The sequence below is a fragment of the Carassius carassius genome, chromosome 12, assembly GCF_963082965.1.
Source record: "Carassius carassius chromosome 12, fCarCar2.1, whole genome shotgun sequence".
Classification (NCBI taxonomy): Eukaryota; Metazoa; Chordata; class Actinopteri; order Cypriniformes; family Cyprinidae; genus Carassius; species Carassius carassius.
The window spans coordinates 13648516-13668197 of record NC_081766.1 but is presented as its reverse complement, the minus strand read 5'-3'; the positions used below and the strand labels follow the sequence as shown (position 1 = coordinate 13668197).

At 40.5% G+C, this 19682-nt stretch overlaps 1 protein-coding gene across 2 annotated transcripts in view; it reads left to right on the top strand.

Annotated features, from left to right (window-relative positions):
- The window catches only part of LOC132154859 (voltage-dependent L-type calcium channel subunit beta-4-like), a 53840-nt gene extending 35391 nt beyond the window's left edge, over positions 1-18449 (top strand). Inside the window, exons 2-13 of one of the 2 annotated variants that reach the window (XM_059563573.1) lie at positions 4941-5018; positions 7122-7244; positions 7369-7508; positions 7656-7717; positions 7940-7962; positions 8074-8154; positions 8500-8558; positions 8663-8772; positions 10365-10516; positions 11911-12006; positions 13028-13201; positions 16997-18449. In XM_059563573.1, the coding sequence (XP_059419556.1) occupies positions 4941-5018; positions 7122-7244; positions 7369-7508; positions 7656-7717; positions 7940-7962; positions 8074-8154; positions 8500-8558; positions 8663-8772; positions 10365-10516; positions 11911-12006; positions 13028-13201; positions 16997-17686 (1788 nt within the window). In that variant the 3' untranslated portion in view covers positions 17687-18449. Of the gene's footprint in view, positions 1-4940; positions 5019-7121; positions 7245-7368; positions 7509-7655; positions 7718-7939; positions 7963-8073; positions 8155-8499; positions 8559-8662; positions 8780-10362; positions 10517-11910; positions 12007-13027; positions 13202-16996 lie in introns of both variants that reach the window. The other variant, XM_059563574.1, reaches the window with a different exon arrangement.
- The last annotated feature ends 1233 nt before the right edge of the window (positions 18450-19682 follow it).

Genomic DNA, 19682 nt, shown 5'->3' with positions numbered 1-19682 from the left:
AACCGAGTACGTTCTCTTACGAGAGCTCTCTCGTACTGCGTCTTAGCTAAGACGCTACGGGAACCCAATGTAAAACGCCGTGCGCGCAGGGATCACACACCAATAAACCTGAAGCAACGCCCAGGATTTACAGTGCACCGTCACCTGAGGGACTCACAGAGAGTCCAGGACAGAAAAGGGGGAAAGCCCATATCTAGCAGCATCCGTAGATGCGGCAATATGACATCACACAGCCGAGGCAAAGCCTGACCAATGTGGCAATGCGGGTCTTACGCAATACTGCCCATATAACAGTCGGCAGCGCATAGCGCTCATGAACTCAGAGTACCCCTCAGGGCCCTGATTCCACTATACCGACAGCAGCCTTGCTTGCAAGGCAGGAACCTCCAGGTTATAGAACCTGATTAATGTAGACGGCGAGGCCCAACCTGCCGCCATACATATATCCTGCAAGGAGGTCCCAGTAGACCACGCCCACAACGAGGCGACGCCTCTTGTGGGGTGTGCTCTGACGCCCAACGGGCACTGAAGGCCCCTGGAAGCGTAAGTTAACGCTATGGCATCAACTATCCATCTGGATAGAGTCTGTCTCGAAACAGCCATTCCCTTGGAACGTCCACCGAATGAGACAAACAGCTGCTCCGTCTGCCGAAAGGCAGCAGAGCGAGACACATAAGTTCTTAAAACCCTGACAGGGCAAAGAAGACTCAAGTCTCTATCCTCTCCTGACACCGGCAGGGCAGACAGGGCAATAACCTGAGCCCGAAATGGCGTGTTGAGGGATTCCGGCACATAACCGTGCCTAGGTTTGAGTATGACCCTTGAGTCATTAGGCCCAAACTCCAATCACGACTGGCTCACCGAGAGCGCGTGCAAATCACCCACACGCTTCACCGAAGCGAGAGCCAACAAGAATACTGTCTTGAACAACAGATGCTGAAGGCTAACCGATTGGATAGGCTCAAAAGGGGGACCCTTCATGGCCTCCAAAACCGCCGCGAGGTCCCACATAGGGACTGACGGAGGTCTGGGAGGATTCAGCCTCCTAGCTCCTCTGAGGAACCGGATGACCAAATCATTCCTTCCTATTGACCGACCGAGCGCTGTTTCAGAAAACACTGCGATGGCCGCCACATAAACTTTGAGCGTGGATGGGGCTCTGCCCTTATCCAACAGCTCCTGTAGGAAGGAGAGAACCTCCGTCACCTCACAACTAAGGGGTGAATATCCTCGAGCTGTGCACCAGCTGGAGAACACCGACCACTTCGACATCCAGACATCGTGTCGACGGAGCTCTAGCCTGAGTGATGGTATTCAGCACTCCCACTGCGAGATCAGCGGGTAACCGTTAAGCGCCCACACATGGAGGGACCACAACTCCGGTTGAGGGTGCCAAATCGAGCCCCTGGCCTGCGAGAGGAGGTCCCTCCTCAACGGTACTGGCCACAGGGCAACATCTGCTTACTGCATCAAATCTGGGAACCATGGTTGGTTCTTCCAAAAAGGTGCTACAAGCAGTATTGAACATCTCGTTTCTCTCACCCGTTCTATCACCTGCGGAAGGAGGGAGACCGGAGGGAAAGCATAAAGCAGGCAGCACGGCCATTCCCGTGACAGCGCGCTTTCGTTCTTGGAAAAGAACGCAGGGCAGTGAGCATTTTCGTGGGACGCGAAGAGGTCCACCTCCGCTCTGCCAAATCTCTCCCACAACAGCCGGACTGTTTGCGGGTGTAGAGACCATTCGCCCGTAGGAACATTGCCTCTGGACAGCCTGCCTGGACCCAGATTCTGTAGCCCAGGCACATGCACTGCCCTCAGCGAACGCACTTTGCGCTGAGCCCAAACCAGGAGGCGTTCCGCTAGCCTGTACAGGTTTCGGGACCCGAGACCGCCCTGGCGATTTATGTAGGACACCACAGACATGTTGTCCGAACGGACTAAGACGTGGTGAGCCTTGATTTGGGGACAAAAGCACATCAGTGCGTTCTCCACTGCCAGCATTTCCAGACAGTTGATATGATGGAGCTTTTCCCGTTCCGACCAAAGGCCAAAGGACGGTCTGCCCTCCCCATCCCGAAGTGGAGGCGTCCGTCGACACCATCTTCACATTCGGGGAAGTCCCCAGGCTTACACCTGATCGGTACCAGCCGTTCGCTGTCCAAGGTGCCAGAGCTGTGACACAGCTCTGATTGACCTTGAGATGCAGCCGGCCAGACGCCCACGCTCTGCGCGGCACCCGCGTCTTCAGCCAGAACTGCAGGGGGCGCATGCTGAGCAGGCCCAGCTGCAGAGCCGGAGATGCTGAGGCCATGAGGCCCAGCATCTTCTGACAGTGTTTGAGCGACACGGTCGCGCCGCAGCGGAAAGAACTCGCTGCGCGCTGAATGCCCATCACGCGCTGTGGTGACAGCCGCGCCGTCATGGAACACGAGTTCAGAACTATACCCAGAAACAGAATCGCCTGACTGGGGTTCAGCTAACTCTTCGCCCAATTGACACTGAGGCCGAGCTTCTCGAGGTGATCGAGTAAAACGGCCCTGTGGTCCACGAGCTCCGCTCGTGATCGGGCCAGAACCAGCCAGTCGTCCAAATAATTCAGCACTCGCATGCCTCTGAGTCTGAGAGGAGCGAGCGCTGCATCCATGCACCTCGTAAACGTACGAGGAGCCACGGACAAGCCAAACAGCAGGACTGTAAACTGGTATGCCTGGCCCTCGAAGGCGAATCTCAAATATCGCCTGTGGTTTGACGCTATCTGTATTTGAAAATACGCGTCCTTCAGATCCATTGACATGAACCAGTCCCCTCTGCGAATCTGTGCGAGGAGCTTCCTGGTCGTAAGCATTTTGAAACTGCGTTTCATCAATGCCTTGTTCAGCTGTCTTAGATCCAGTATGGGCCTGAGACCCCCGTCTCTCTTGGGCACCAGAAAGCATCTGCTGTACAGCCCCCCCTCACTTTGAGCTTGAGACACAGGCTCTACAGCCCCTTTGCTCAACAGTTTTGATATTTCGGCCCGAAGTATGTGTGCTACTTCTGTTTTGACCGTAGTTTCGACGCGCGCTGAAAAGCGCGGAGGGCGTCGAAAAAAACTGTAGCGAGTAGCCTCTCTTTATAATGCCTAGCACCCAATCCGAAAGCGTTGCAAGCCTTCGCCAGCTCTTCGTGAAGCTCAGGAAGAAATGAGGCGGGCTTTGAGAAGTACGCTCATCAAAAGGAACATACCATCCAGCCGGGAACGAGATGGGGGGCGCTGGTGCAGACCACTCGCGGCCGAGACACGTCGCGGCCAACGCGAGCACTCGCCCCGGCTCCTTCTCGATGTCAGCTCGTCTGCTGGGCTTCTGAGCAGAAGGCGCGAGATCCTCGGAGCTCGCCCAGCCCTCACTGCCCGAAGCTAGCAGAGAGCGCGTGTCCTCTTCCCCCGACGCGGCCCTGAGATCGACTTCCTTGGACGACTCGCCGGCAAACAGCGGGCACTGCCCACCGGGAAGCGATGCAGGGGGGGCCGGTGAAGCAGGGCGAACCGGCGAGCTCGGTTGAGCTGAAGACGGTTCCGGAATCCGCTGGAATCGACACTTTTACGGCGCCTCAGCGCAGCGGAGAATGCAGACTCAGAGAAAAAGGCCAGGCGAGTCCTCAGAGTCACCATGGCAACAGCTCGCAGTGAGAGCATCCGCCGTAAGCGAGCGCGAGCGCTGCATTATCTTCACCCAGGCAGGAGACACAGATGACGTACCGGTCTCCCTCGCTGAGTGGGGCTCTGACGAGCCGCAGGAAGGCATCTTAAAAAAGACGCGAGCTCTTTTACGAGTGTGTGTCGCAGGGCGAACACACAGATAAAGAACATTTGGATATAACAGAATTGAAAGGATATAGGCGCCGGACAGCGCAGCAGGAACGGCAGTGGAAGGCAGCGAAGGCCAGCAGCTTCAGAATGGCTCGTCCCGCTGATATGCCTCTCAGACGGCACTGGCTTCCTCCGTGATCCAGCGATGCGTGAGCTTCGCTGAAGAGATGAAAAATCAGGTGAGTCAGCCTTTTCGAGCTCCTTTTATAGGTTGGGCCACACCCGTTTCGGCGGGAAGTGGCAAGAAGGGCGCGAAGCGCCCTTATTGGTCTGATGTTGCATCAGCCTGCGCTCGATAGGCTGTGCAGTTCTCGCCTATGGCTGTGTACTGCTGCAAATGCGCTTTACAAAAATACAAAATTAAGGATAATTTTTTGCTTCAATATTTCTGGAAAAGAGACTTTTCCCGTAGCGTCTTAGCTAAGACGCAGTACGAGAGAGCTCTCGTAAGAGAACATTATGGACATTGTGTTATGAAATTTTATAAATGCAATCTTTGTTTTGTGGTAGCATTTTGCCATAGATAAGTGTTGAAAAATGATAGGGAGTGTTATGCTCGTATCAATATATTAGCTCAATTTGACACAGCTAAATAGTTTTAGTTCTTATTGCCTGACATTACTGAGAAATTCTGCATGACTTTGAACACTGCCCTTTGAGAGGAGTTGGTACTAAAATTTGATGAAGGAGCCCTGCAGGAGAAAGCGTGGGATCATTTGTGACTTTGATGACACTGTCCTTATATAGTGGAGTAATCTCTACTGAAAACAGTGTATTATCAATGCATATGCCTCATTTAATGATTTGATCATATCATGAGAAGATCTTTGTACCTGGTTAGGATAAATTATCTCTGTTTTAAACTTTAAAATATTTATTAATTTATTTTATTTGACTCAAAGACAGCATTGTTTCAGCTTAATCATTTCAACATTGACATGGAGTGTTATATTTAACGCTATGTGCACAGTTAAGTGCTTGTTGCTATTGTGAGTCAGAATGAGTCAGAATGGACAGAAATGTCTCGGGAAAGAGAATGATTCTGGGTGTTATAATAATGCTGGTTCTTACTCTTGTATGACTGTGGTAGGGTTCGGCGGACCGTCAGGACTCAGGGGCCACTGAGGAGAAAGAGAAGAATGCCCAAGTCCAGCTGGACAAGGCCAAGGTAGATTGCAACTCCATTATTCTCTCAGCTGCCCATTCCTGCTACCAGTGACGTTGGCAACAAGGACCAAAATATATCACAGCTTTAGATGTGCTCATACATTTTACATTGCTCTTTTTTCCCGTCAAAGTAACAAGGAAGCTGTGTCAAAAAGCTAATCACCAAATGCCTGCGTTTAAACAGCACATCAGTGTTAAATCTTGTACTCTACAAAATCAATGCTCTATATGCAAATGACAAACAATAGCTACAATTACCTTTTCTTCTGTTCCTTTACACAGTCCAAAACATATAAGAAGCACTGTGGCAAACCATGAATGAGCAACAAACAACAAACACTTTGTGTTTTATCATCGGCTCTTTACAGAGTCCAGTTTTGCTCAGCTTTTAAAAACTGAATGAAACCATTATAACTGTGTCAGTGAGCTCTCTGAGGTCCTTTTAAAATGAAGGTACTGAGTAGACAGGATCATGTCCTGCTTTAGTCCAGAATCTCTATCTCCCACAGAGAATCACCTTTAAGAACCAGGCTATAAGCAGCTAGACTGCTATTGTGTTGACATTTGACTTTCTTTTAATTAAATACCAAATTATAATACAATAAATTAATAAAACAAAGTGATTTATTTATTATTGTGTTATGACCCAGGCATTATTTTTGAATATGGAAACCTGGATGATTGTTTTTTTTTAAGTTAGTAAAAGATAATGGTCTCAAACTTTTTTAATGCTCTCGCAATCCTTTATTGGCGATTTTTAAAGAAATGTATATCAGTTTTTCTTAACTAAAAAGCATGGCAATGTGATTATTTTGTCCCTTTTAAACATAAATGTAATGTCAAATATCAAAACTGCTTTTCACATGACTGGGTTAAAAACAGTATAAACATTATTTTTACAGAATTTTATAAAATGACATTTTTGTTTAATGGTAGGGACTTTGCCATTGACTAGTGTTGAAAAATTATAGGGAGTCTTATGCTTATCCATTTGAACCATTTTTTCATTTGACTTTTGACTTATTAATTAGAAACAAAAAAAGATTACAGTATTTTAAAATATGGAGACTTGGAGGATTGTTTTTTAAAGAAAATAATTTATACTTTGTTATATACAGTAAGCTAATGTTTCCATTTTCTTGTCTTAGTAAGGCTCAAATAATCCTTTAATCATATATAATAATGTAAAAACTTAAAGCATATACAATCAATCAATACATGAGACTGAGATTATTGTAACCTTTTTAACCTTAGATTCCTTAATATGTGCATTTAAATTTTTTGTTTTATAGGTTTAACCAAGAAAAATAAGATTAAGAAAGAAACGACACTAGTCAACCAAACATTTATGTATGACATCTTCAAAAATATTATGCTATCAAAGTACAAATATGCTGAAGTGTAGCCAAAAGCACTTAAAATGTAATGGGATGCTGACCCAAGCAAACCAACTGTTCAATCTCAGTTGATACTCTACAATTGTCATTTCGTCCTGTTACTGTAAATATATGTAAATAATGGATGAAAATAACACTGATCCCGTGTAATTTACCCTGCTGCATGCCATATAAATTATCCTTGCACATTTTACAGCACTTGAAGGACAAGTTTTAGGTCTTTGCAGATTAAATTAATATGATCTCTTGTGCATTCAGTCTCATCATATACTGTATATTCAAATCCACACTGTCCTGATAGAGCTGCCAATAGACAGCATTGCCCTTTACTGGGCTGATATGGAGCTCTTTTAGAATGAATTTGTGCATTGCAATGGGTTTGAAGGTAAATGAATGAAAGCTATTATTAGTAACTTGCCTGGGGCAATGCAGCACATGTGCCATTGCTCAAATCAGCAGTGTTTCTGTTCCAGCACGCTCCTCAAAGTGTCTGTCTGCTGCCATTAACTTATACACAACCTCATGGACACATTTACAAATAAAATGGTAGAGCTGAACTACACATGGAGATTTTGTTTACATCTAGGTACTAGAAACATACTGTTGCAGTTCTTGTGCTCACAAAGGATTCTGATGCAAAAGGGTCACATTCAGTGTATTTTTATTAAATTAGGTTTCCATCTTTCCTTTTTGTTGCGATTATTCAGTTTAAGCCTGTTGCTTTCGCCGTGCGCACAAACTTCACGTACACACCTGCAGATGATGACAACGTCCCTATACCAGGCCACGGGGTTTCTTTTGAAGCTAAAGACTTCCTGCATATTAAAGAGGTCAGTGTATTCCCTGATCACCTGCACGATCATCACACTGAAGTAAATCAAATTAATGTCAATATAGTCGATGAAGCTGGTTTTTAAATCTAAAATATTGTGTTGTTTTTGTTGTTGGTTACAGAAATTTAACAATGACTGGTGGATTGGACGGCCTGTAAAGGAAGGGGGAGAGGTTGGTTTTATCCCCAGCCCGGTGAATCTGGAGACAATTCTGATCAGAAGAGAGGTGCAGGCCAGGAAGGCCGCCAAAGCACTGGCCAAGTAAACAAATCTCATTAATAATGCAGTGTGGAGTCTTCATTTTGTTATTATATTTGTGTTCTTATTGCATGAATGAATCAGCTGTTTAAATGTGCATATACTGCGCCAACACTCATTCTGTACAAAATGCTTTTTTTCTCCTTACAGTAAAGCGTCTAGTGTTGCCAAAGATGATATGAGTGCAAAGAAAGCAGCTCCACCCCAAACAGGTGTGCTGACACTTCATGTACATTATCTACATTAGCATGTAGGTTTCCCTTTATAATTGATTATTCTTTATTTGTTATTGTCCACTTATCTAGACAAAAAGTATGTATGTGGAACATAAATAATGTTATCATTTTATGTTTCTGTGTGCAATTAAATTTCTCATTTTTAAATATTTTTAAATGTCTTATTTTTAAATATAAATTAATATTTGTATCCTTTAGTTCAGCAAGTGAAGAAGAAATCGGTGAGCAAATACATAATGCTGTGATTAAGACCACATCACACGCATTTATGTTTATATTCATATATTGTCTGTTTGTTTAAGCATATTTTCACCCAGTTTCTTTTACTGCAGGGAGAGCAGCTGGCTGCATATGATGTTGTGCCTTCCATGCGTCCCGTGGTACTCATGGGGCCTTCGCTCAAGGGCTATGAGGTGAGGGCCATTGCCTCATGTCTCCATAAGTGCAATGTTCAGGCATTCACTGTCCAAACTCTCTGAGGATCTTCAGCTTAACTGCTTCAAAGGAGCCAGTGGCTCAGTATACATATGATAATATATTACTCTTAGAATAAAACATGAAAAGTACTATTCTTACTTTAATACATTGTGTGTAATGTGTCTTATAGCCCAAACTGAGGATTAAACTCTCATGTTCTCTTATGCCACACTTGTGCTGCACAAATATGCACTGCCCTCTACTGTACATAACGGAAACTACACTTTTATGAAGTACTATTATTGAGTTGCGTGTTTTCTACCTTTTATTTCAATTTACAGGTTACAGACATGATGCAAAAAGCTCTCTTTGATTTTTTAAAACACAGATTTGAAGGAAGGTATGGTACTGTTGACTCGTTACAAAGGAATATTTACTATAACAATAATTGTGTGTAGACAAAAAGAGTATTGTGACTTTTCATATATGTAAATCCTTTGCTAGAATTACTATCACCCGGGTGACGGCAGATATTGCACTTGCCAAGCGATCGATCCTCAACAACCCCAGCAAGCACGCCATAATGGATCGCTCCAACACCCGTTCCAGTTTAGGTAATCACTACTTGCTGTTTTCTTCATGTTTTTCTGTCTGTATGTCATTCCATACAAAGTACACAATATATTATAAATGTACTGGCTTGAAATATTAAATAATCAATTTAATGCAGAATCAAAGAGAAAGAATGGGTTGAATTGGGTCATTGAACCCAAACATATAAATATACTTATGTATTAATAAAGCAAATTAATAATTAAATATTTAACATTGGGATAATAGAGCCTGATTGTGCACTGCAAAAATAAATTATTAATCAGTACTTTTGGCTCAATTTTCTTTAATACATTTACTTAAGAAGGTAGACTGAATACATAAACAAGTTATTTGGTTTGATTGATTTTTTCATAATTGTTTGAAAATAAGACCAAAATACTGATTAATAAAAAAAAATTGCAGTGGGTTCGGAAAAAAAAGGAAAAAAGATCCCACTTACAGAGAAACTCCAACTGCTTTTAAATTGTATCTCTCACAGCACTAAAAGTATCTTTTGATTGTAATTATTAAATGGCTGTTTATCATTAGTGGATGTGTATTCTCACCAAGTGTGGATCTGAGGTGTGTAGCTCGCTTTAAGGGGATCTGATTGGTTTTCTCCACTCTGTCCCTCACATTGCTCTCTTACCTCAGATGCCGTGGGTATGTATTACAGCAGTAGCCTGTCTCTGTTCCCCAACTCACTCCTGTTGGTGTCACCAGAACTGCTTTACCTCTTAGAGAACACTATCACTAAGTGAACACTAAGTGTCAAAGTGCCCTGCTACTTTTACTGAAGGTCACTGCTTTCTAAAAGCTTCGGCTTGTGTTAACCACTAAATCTCCATTGACCTTCCTAATTTGTACATCATTTTATTGGTCAAACAAATGCAAGCCAAAGTATTTAGTGTGTATGTAAGATTGAGTTATGTGCTGCTTAATCAGTAATAAAAAAAATAAAAATATAATATAAAATATAATATAAAAATATATATATATATATATATATATATATATATATATACATCTTTGAAACAAGACATGTAATTATGTAAGATAATAAGAATAGTTTTCTCTTGACAAAAGAAAACTATTTCCCAATGCAGTGAGAACAAAAGAGTGTTTTGATATTTTAACTTGAAAACAGTGTAAATTTTTAGATTTTATTTTTCTTGTGATTTGTGAAAGATAATGTTGAATACCATGTGAAATGATTTAGAACTTGTCCTGTTTTTACCATTAAGGTTTTGCTCACTTTGGAGCAAAGAGCAAGTTTTAAACCATTGTTCTGCTGCATCCTGTGGACAAGAAACCGTTCTGTCAGCATATTTTGATCATTTCTGTTTTCATTGACATATTGCATGACCTGTGTATGGAATGCATTTAGTTTTGAAGATGGGACTTTCACTTTTATACACCCTTTTATATATATACTTCATGAAAGTGCAAGAAACTTCTTGGAGTTGGACATAAAAAGCTTTCCATTACATTTTAAGTGCTTTTGGCTACACTTCAGCAGATTTGTACTTTGACAGCATAATGTTTCTGAAGATGTCATTTATAAGGATCTTTGGTTGACTAGTCTCATTTATTTCTTAATCTGCCCCTACAGCTCAAATCCAAGGAGAGGTTGAGAGGATTTTTGAGTTAGCACGCAGTCTACAGCTTGTGGTTCTTGATGCTGACACCATTAACCACCCTCTCCAACTAAGCAAGACCTCCTTGGCCCCAATCCTGGTGTATGTCAAGATTTCATCACCCAAGGTCAGAAACTCTGTTCCGCTTGCAAACATTCTTTCAATAGTCATTTGTTTACTGATGAAATAAACATTATACATTACTTTTCAAAAGTTTGGGCTTGTAAGCTTTTTAATTGTTTACAAAAAAAAATGTATGTATATATATATATATATATATATATATATATATATATATATATATATATATATATATATATATATATATCTTAAGCTCACCGAAGCTGTGTAATTAAAAATACAATAATATTATGAAAATAAATTTTTGGTTTAAACTGTTTTCTATTTTAATATATTTTAAACGGTAATTGTAAAATGTAATATTCCTGTGATGGCAAAGCTGGATATTCAGCAGCCATTAATCCAGTCTTCAGTGTCACATGATCCTTTAGAAGTCATTTGAGTTTTCTGCACAAGAAACATTTTTCATTATTATCAATGTTGAAAAAAATTATGATACTTATGAAACCATGACACATTTTTATGGATTCTTTGATGAATTGAATGTTCAGTAAATGGATTTTTACGAAATAGAAATCTTTTTATTTTAATTTTAAATGTCTTTACTGTGACTTTTGATCAATTAGTATGATCTGTGTTTTGTTTTTTCATTTAAATGATGTTTTTAATAATGCATGTTGTTCATTTAATTTGCATAAATGGTTGTGTTGTTACCATAGCTTTTCATTTAAAATCTTATAATTTACATTCTGCAAAAATGAACCTCAAAGCAATTTATTTTATGTTTTGTAAGAGGTACATTTCAAAACAGGCCTTATTCAGTGTTGAGAATTATGTTTAACACTTAGGAATTAAATAATGTTCAGTACTTAGTCATCAGTTAAATAGCTATTTAGTCATCAGAAGGAAATGAATTCAGCTTTCATTTATTATGTTAACCAGTTCCAGCTGCTCTGTGCCATTTCCCTAGTTTGGAAAAATATTAAAAGAATCATATGCTGGTATGTTCAAGTATACCATATATAATAGATGGTATAAAAATTGCCACTAGGAGGCAGAAACAAGATTATTCTGTCAGTACAGCGATATCTGATGTGGTTAACTTGTTTGATAAACTTTTCTGATAACTACAAATATATTTTAAAGTGCACTACAGTACAGTATCATTCAAAATGATTTATATCTGTCATATGAATAAGATCTATCTGTCTGTCACTGGGCTACACAAAGCATGGTTTAATTTACTTCCCAGAAGCTTTTGAATGTGCAGCCATTACATTTACATAGGAAACGCTTGTTTGCGAGAAGACTGGTTGCACAAAAACACTAACCTTTCTCTTGTGACCCAACATGACCTAACATTCACTGTTCTTTCACCCCATGTGCCTCCCACTCATCCTTCCTGTGCCTTTTTCCTTCCTCTTTTCATCTGCTGTTTAGGTTCTGACAAGACTGATAAAGACCAGGGGCAAATCTCAGACTAAACATTTGAATGTTCAGATGGTGGCCGCAGACAAACTGGCCCAGTGTCCTAATGTAAGTGTACTTAAATAAATACTAAAGATATTAAAATGTTTTCTGTATGATCGCAGATGACCCTTTGCTAAAAATCCACTTCTATTAAAGGAATAGTTCACCCAAAAGTGTACAGAAAATTTACTCAAACCATCCAAGATATAGATGAGTCTGTTCATTCACCAGAACAGATTTGGAGAAATTTAGCCATAGCCTATATCACTTGCTCACCAATGGATCCTCTGCAGTGAATGGGTGCCATCAGAATGAGAGTCCAAACAACTGATTAAAGCGTCACAAAAATACACAAGTAAACCACCAAACTTATGTTCTTCAATTAACATCTTATGAGCTGAAAAGCTGCCTCTTTGTTATAAATAAATCTATCAAGACTTTTTTAACCGTTGCTTCTGGATAAAATATGGATGGACCCCTTATCTATAATATTGCTTTTTTCCAGTAAAAGAAATAAAGTCATCTCGCCTTCATTTCTCAGAATTTTGTTCTGATGAAGAAACAAACTCATCTACATTTTGGAAGGACTGAGGGCAAGTAAATCATTAGAAAAAAATTGAGTGAACTATTCCTATATCTTTACAGAATGTCCCATTGCAATGAATCATACATTTTATCATAAGCTCTATTTTCATGTGGAGTGGTTAATAAAATTTTAAGGCATAATGGTCAGTTAATCATGGTAAAAAAAAATTACCTTGTTATGCACTTGATATATTACATCTGATTAACTTAGAGTCTGTTTCTTTAGAAAATCAAAATGAACACCCAAATCTTGGACCTCTTTGAAGCCTCCTTTGAACACTACCATTATTTCTAATTCTAGCCTAGCTGGAGGGCCTAATCACAAACTGTCTTTGTGTGATTATCAAGAGACTGTTATTTTTATGCTGCATCATGTTGCAAGACACCCAAGGCCGTAGTTGACATAGTTTGGCCTCCCAGCATTATCATGTGTTATGTGCTTAATTTCACTATCACTTATGCTTACCCTTTATTGTGACGTCACTATTGGTCTCTCTCACAGGAGCTGTTCGATGTTATCTTAGATGAGAACCAGCTGACAGATGCCTGTGAACACATCGCTGATTATCTGGAGGCCTACTGGAGAGCCACACACCCTCCTGAAATGGAGCCTTCCAACCCTATGCTGGAGAAACTGGCAGAAAACACATTCCCCACCAGCCCCACACCTGCTAAGGTACTAGACACACTCTGTGTAAAACAGGAGATTAATTACTCAAACTGTAAATATGCAGACTGTGGATTTCTAGGAGTGAACCAAAACAAGTCAAGAAATGCTCTTTAGTAATGTGTTTTCTGATTGGATGCGTAACTAAAAAAAATTCACCCTGTGAATGTGTATAAAATAAACACTTTTCACACACTCACTAGTTTAATTTTGTTAAAAGACAGCGATCAATAGTAAATACACACTATTAGTCCATAAGTTTGGGGTTGTTGAGATTTGTAAATGACAACATTTGTTTTGGTCAAAAATACAATATATATAGACAGTAATGTTGTGAAATATTATTACTATTTAAATAACTGTTTTTTTTATATAGTTTAAAATGTAATGCATTCCTGTGATGGCAAATCTGAATATTCATCAACCATTACTTCAGTATTCAGTCCAACATGATTCTTCAAAAGTCATTCTAATATGCTGATTTGCTGCTCAAGAAACATTTCTTATGATAATCAATATTAAAAATCAGACGAATGGCTTAATACTTATGTGGAAATCTTAATAAAAAGAAAAATTCTTCAAATTTTTTAAAGAAACGAAAGATCAAAAGGACAGCATTTTGTAATGAGGGTGAGGCAGAGGCTGTGTTAGAATCCATTTGCAGAAGTTTAATGAGCAAACAGTTTAACAATCCAAAATGTGGGGCAGAAATCAGAGTTGTGGTCACAGGCCAAGAAGTCAAAGTCATAGTAATCAGTTCAACCAGCAAACAAGTACGAAGGAAATCCAAAAGGCAAAAACTAGAGAAACAGGCCCCCCAAGGAGCTACTCCTGGTGCTAGACCAGGACATCCCCATGGTCATGGTGCTGGATGTTCAGGTCTGGCTCATTGGAAGTCTTCAATAAATGATGGATCCAGGATGTCAGGGGCGGCTACCCATGATCTTTCCTCAGGCCCATAGCCCTCCCAGTCCACCAGATATTGGAGCTGACCCCCTCGACGTCTTGAGTCCAGCAACTCATTCACCTTGAATGCTGGTGATCCATCTATATCCAGCGGTGGCGGTGGCTCTTGGTTCTCAGCATTGGGGTCAGCATCCAGGTGGACCGGTTTGAGGAACGAGACATGGAAGGAGGGAGAAATACGGTCAAGTCAAGCTGGTACGTGACTTCATTAATCTGTTTGATTAGAAAGCCTGGTGCTCGTAGAAAGCCAGACCCATTATCCTGGTTGGTAGGGAGGGTGTGGGCGACATCATCTGTTGGCCTGGAACTCTAGTGTTTTGACGGCTCTCTGTAGACGGACATGGGTATTGTCCCACACCCTCTCACTGTGTCTGATCCAGTCATTGACTGCAGGTACAGATGAGGGTTCACCTGACCACGGGAACAAGGAGGGTTGGTATCCCAACACGCATTGGAAAGGGGTCCTCTCAGTGGATGAATGAGTTAGGGAGTTTTGAGCATACTCAGCCCATGGAAGGAATTTTGTCCACCGGTTCTGTTCACAGCTATAATAAGTTCTGAGATACCTTCCAGTCTCCTGGTTCAACCTTTCAACTTGGCCATTTGACTGTTGATGTGGAAATTGGGTTCCTCTGTCAGAAACAATATCCTCAGGCAAACCATAGACTCTGAAAACATAGTGGAATAGGGCTTGCGCTGTTTCGATGGCTGTGGGAAGACCTTTGAGAGGGATCAAACAAAATGCTTAGAGAAGTGATCAATAATTACTAGCATGGTGGTGAAACCATTGGAGAGTGGCATGTCTGTGACAAAGTTTATGGACAGGTGAGACCAAAGACGTTGAGGAATCGGTAACAGTTGGAGGAGACCAGAGGGTAGTTCCTTGGGAGTCTTGGATCAAGCGCAAGTTTGGCAGGTCTTGACATAGGTTACCACATCTCTGGTCATCGATGGCCACCAGAAGGAGTTCTGTAATAGGCGGAGGGTGCGAGAAATACTAGGATGTCCTGAGCTCAGAGAGGTATGAACCCATTGCATGACTAGGAGACGTAAACCTTGAGGAACAAAGCGTTTGTTTGGGGGACTGTTTGCTGGTGGTGGTTCCTGCTAATGGGCTCGTTGGATCTTTTCCATAATGTCCCAGGTTACTGGAGCAATGATAACAGATGGTGGAAGAATAGATTCAGGTGTGACATTGTCTGTTGAAGGATCATGATGTCTGGAGAGAGCATCAGCCTTACTGTTCTTGGTGCCAGGTCTGTATGTGACAGTAAACTGGAAACTGGTGAAGAATAAAGACCAACAAGCTTGATGTGGATTCAGGTGTTTGGCGCACTTGATGTATTCCAGGTTTTTATGATCTGTGATGACTTGGAATGGATTCACTGCCCCCTCAAGTCAATGCCTCCACTCTTCAATGGCTACCTTCATGGATAGAAGTTCTTTGTTACCTACATCATAGTTACACTCAGCAGAAGTCAGTTTTCTTGAGAAGAATGCACAAGGGTAGAGTTTTTCCTGGTTGACCATGATGCTGGGAAAGAATGCTCTGATCCCGCAATCAGATGCATCAACTTCTAACACAAAGGGAAGGATAGGATCAGGATGCTTAAGAATCGGGGCAGTGGTAAAATTGTTCTTGAGTTTGGTGAAAGCTTGGGTAGCTTCTTCAGTCCATTTGAGTTTTGATGGCTTGCCTTTTAGCAGTGATGAATGTAGTTACGAATGAAGCGTCTGTAGACATTTATTTGAAATATAAATATATATAATATATATATATATATCTTTTGTAAATGTATTTAGTTTCACCAAATAAATGTAATAAAATAGTCATTTCTTTTGTAATAAAATAAAAAAGTCTTCTCAGACCTTTGAACGGTGATATACATATGATCATAAAATCATAAAAAGTCCATACCAGTGTCATTTCCACCACATCTCACATTATTCTCATATATTTCATTTCAAATATGCTTCACTGACAAGTAACCAAGTAGACTAAATTTTATGTATTATTTTCTCATGAATGTCTCTTATAACTTCAGTTTAGCCCACTTTCTAACAGATTTTATTAGTTTTTGTTTACTCATGTGTTCTGTTCTTTTGTAAAAGTCTGCTTTGACTGCTTTGAAACATCTGCAGGCTCCATAAAGTCTGAAATTTAGCTTAGTGCTGTGTCATTCTGTGACATTTTCAATTTCTCCCCCAACTCTTACTAAACTTTCTTGGACATTTAAAGAAGACTTGAGCTTTAAGGACCTTTGCTGAGTGAGATGGTGGTCTCTGAGGTAAAATTCTTATAGTGCCAGCACCTACTAGTTTGTACTTCCTAGTATCCATAGTATTAGTAATAGCCTATTTTAGGTGTTGTAAGTAAACTTTATTATAGGTTAAAAGTGCCATTTTTGTAGTTTAATGTCTTTGCACAAGACTAAACAAGCAATTGCTTTCTTTTAGGGAGCACTTACTTGAGGATATGCTAAACTAAATATTTCGATAATCAACTAGTCAGTGGTTATATCTGAATAATTAAAGTGTGATTTGCTTGTTTCTTTTCTGGTGGAGATGCCTCTGCAGAATCATGGTTAATGAAATTTTCACCAGGATTTTTGCAGTTAATTATGATTATTTAAAAACTAAAAAATAATCAGGGCTTATGACTTCAAGAAAAGCATATTCTATTAATTAACAAACTTATAGTTCACAGGAGGTCTGCATTTAAAGGTTTACAAGTAAACTGAGCTGGTTTGCTTCTATTCCAAATAAATCTTCAATGCTAAGAGACATAGACTAGAAGCCACAAAATTCTAATTTTCATGTCATATATCTCTTATACAGGATGAACAGAAAAGAAAGAAGTTGGTTGCTACCAAGAGAAAAGGATCTCAAGAGCACCAACAGGAGCATCTGCCCCAGGCTCATGAGACGAGAGAGGAGGAGGAGGAGGAGGAGGAGGAGGAAGAAGAGGAAGTGCAGGAGGAGGCCGAGGAGGAGGAGAGACTTCTTCGTAGTGAGCCAAAGAGACACAGCAATCGTCATCACCACCATCATCATCACCACCATCGCTCCAGCACCAGCCGACCAACAGAGCCCCACAACAAACACCAGCAGCACGTGCACCACCAGCAGCCCGCTGACATGGAGCTGCTTCCTGCTAAAGACATTTCATATACAGAGTCCCGGAGCAGGCGCACGCTCCCGGTTGAGGGCGACACAGACCAAACCGAGGTCTACCACAATAGGACTACAATTCAAAAGGACCATAACCATCACCACCGACATCACCACCGCCGCGGGACCACAGACGTTCAACCGGATTATTCCCATCTCGGGCAGCAGGACTACGAACTGGAGCACAATGAGCACAACAGGCAACAGAGACAGTCGAGCCAGCTGTGCTCGCACAAACAACCGCACCACTATGCTCACTCACACCACAGTCACTACCAGGGACGGGAGCGGGACAGGGAGATGGATAGGTGTGTAGGGACAGAGGAGTGGACGGAAGACATGTACATTCATCGCTGAGATGGACATTGTTTTAATGCTGCTATGTGAAATGCTGGATACGTGTACTCAGGACAACATGGTTTCTTCTTCTTTATCCATTCTGCTGCACCATTGCCTCTTCTGGTCAGCGTCTAATTTCCTTGATTTTGAGTTTATATTCATATAATTCTGTGTTCCTCTGGGTTTATATTCTTCTCCTACCATCAGGGCCATGACTACTTCATTTTTAAATGATTTTAGCATATTGGTCCTGGCATATATCTCTGTTTGTTACTGTCCCTGTTTCATGATATGTACATATGCAATCTGGTATATTTTATACTGCTATGCGCTTAGTCTTACCAATCTTTATTTGTAGCCCTTGAGAAAGATAATTTTTTTTTCTGAATTTTTTATTTTATTTTATTGGTCTTTTGTGGAACATGCTGCTACACCAGTGTTAGATATGAAAATATTAAGAATATACTGTAATAAGGGACTAGTCACTTCAGATATATTAAAGGTGACCTATTATGCCCCTTTCTACAATATGTAATATAAGTGTCAGGTGCCAGAATGTGTCTGAAGTTTTAGCTCAAAATACTCCACAGGTTATTATATAATTTAAAAATGCCTATTTGTAGAGGAAGCAAAAACACACTGTTTTCGTGCATGTGTCTTTAAATGCAAATGAGCTGCTGCTCCACACCCCCTTTTTAAGAGCAGGGCTGCGCCTTTACAGCTCATACGTCAGATACTCTGATAAAAAAAAGTTACAAATTAAGTAATTTTTTTTTTTTTTGTCTTCGAAATCTTTATTCAAAATCTGAAAAAAATATTCTACTCTGAATGGCATTCCTTTTCTAATGATGTCAGTTTGACAACTTGGGCAGATTTTCCTTAAACATACCCCTCCAACATACCCCTTTAGGTTGCAATGAGTGAGAGACAGAGAGGAGGAGCGCAAAAAACCATGCCCTCTCTTCAATATTCTGTTTCTGCTGGAAATACGGCACTACACTGAATTAAAGTCAGCAGCAACTTCTGGTTCACGCAGACTTTAATGTTACTTAACTAAGTTCTCTTTCATGTCTTATTGCACTTAAATTGTCAATTACACAAAAGTTCATGTTAAAAACACGAGTTACAAAATCATTCTTTTATGTTTTTGAAGGTAGACAGCTGGGAAATAGATCACATGTGGCAGCAGCGTAATATACAGTAAATAAATAAATCCACTGCTCTCTTGTCTCCTCTGAGGCTGGAACTCTAAATAGTGTTCTGTGCTCGTCTGTGCAGGGCTGCGTTTCCCCAAAATTTCCCAAATTTTTAGATTCGTAAAAGTAAACGTATGACTGACCTTAATATTATGGTCTGTTTGCCAAAAGCATCGCAACTTAAATAGCACTTGAAAATCATTGTAGATCTACAAGTGCTCTGGAGTAATCTTAAAGCCATAAGTGCATCGTAAGAAGACAAATTTATTTGGTCACCTGCAGGACAATCGGCACATTGCACATTTATGTGATTATAAAGTAAAGTTTTGATTGTACACTTTATTACTAGTTTTCCAACGAATTTATAAATTAAATATTAAAAAGGGCAGAAAAATGTAAATGCACATATAAATTGAATGACTGAACCAAAAAAAAAAAAAAAAAAAAGAAGTAATGTAGGAAATATGCTTCAAAGACTCGGAGGAAAAATAACTGTCAGTGACTCACGTGCACGGAAACCGATGTATTGGACCCATAAATAATGTCTCTAGATATATATATATATATATTTTTTTTTATATTGTATATTATTATGTAAAGGATAATATTATACATAATATAATATAATATAATATAATATAATATAATATAATATCAGAGTTGTCTGGAATGCAGGATTAGGTTAACATTTCAATAAACGAGTGTGTACTACAATAACGAGCCATTCTATAAGGTGACATTTCAGCACTTGACTAACGGATAGCGACTCCTAAGTAACGGTTAAAGCATGGCTATGTACAATTTTGGGGAAATGCATG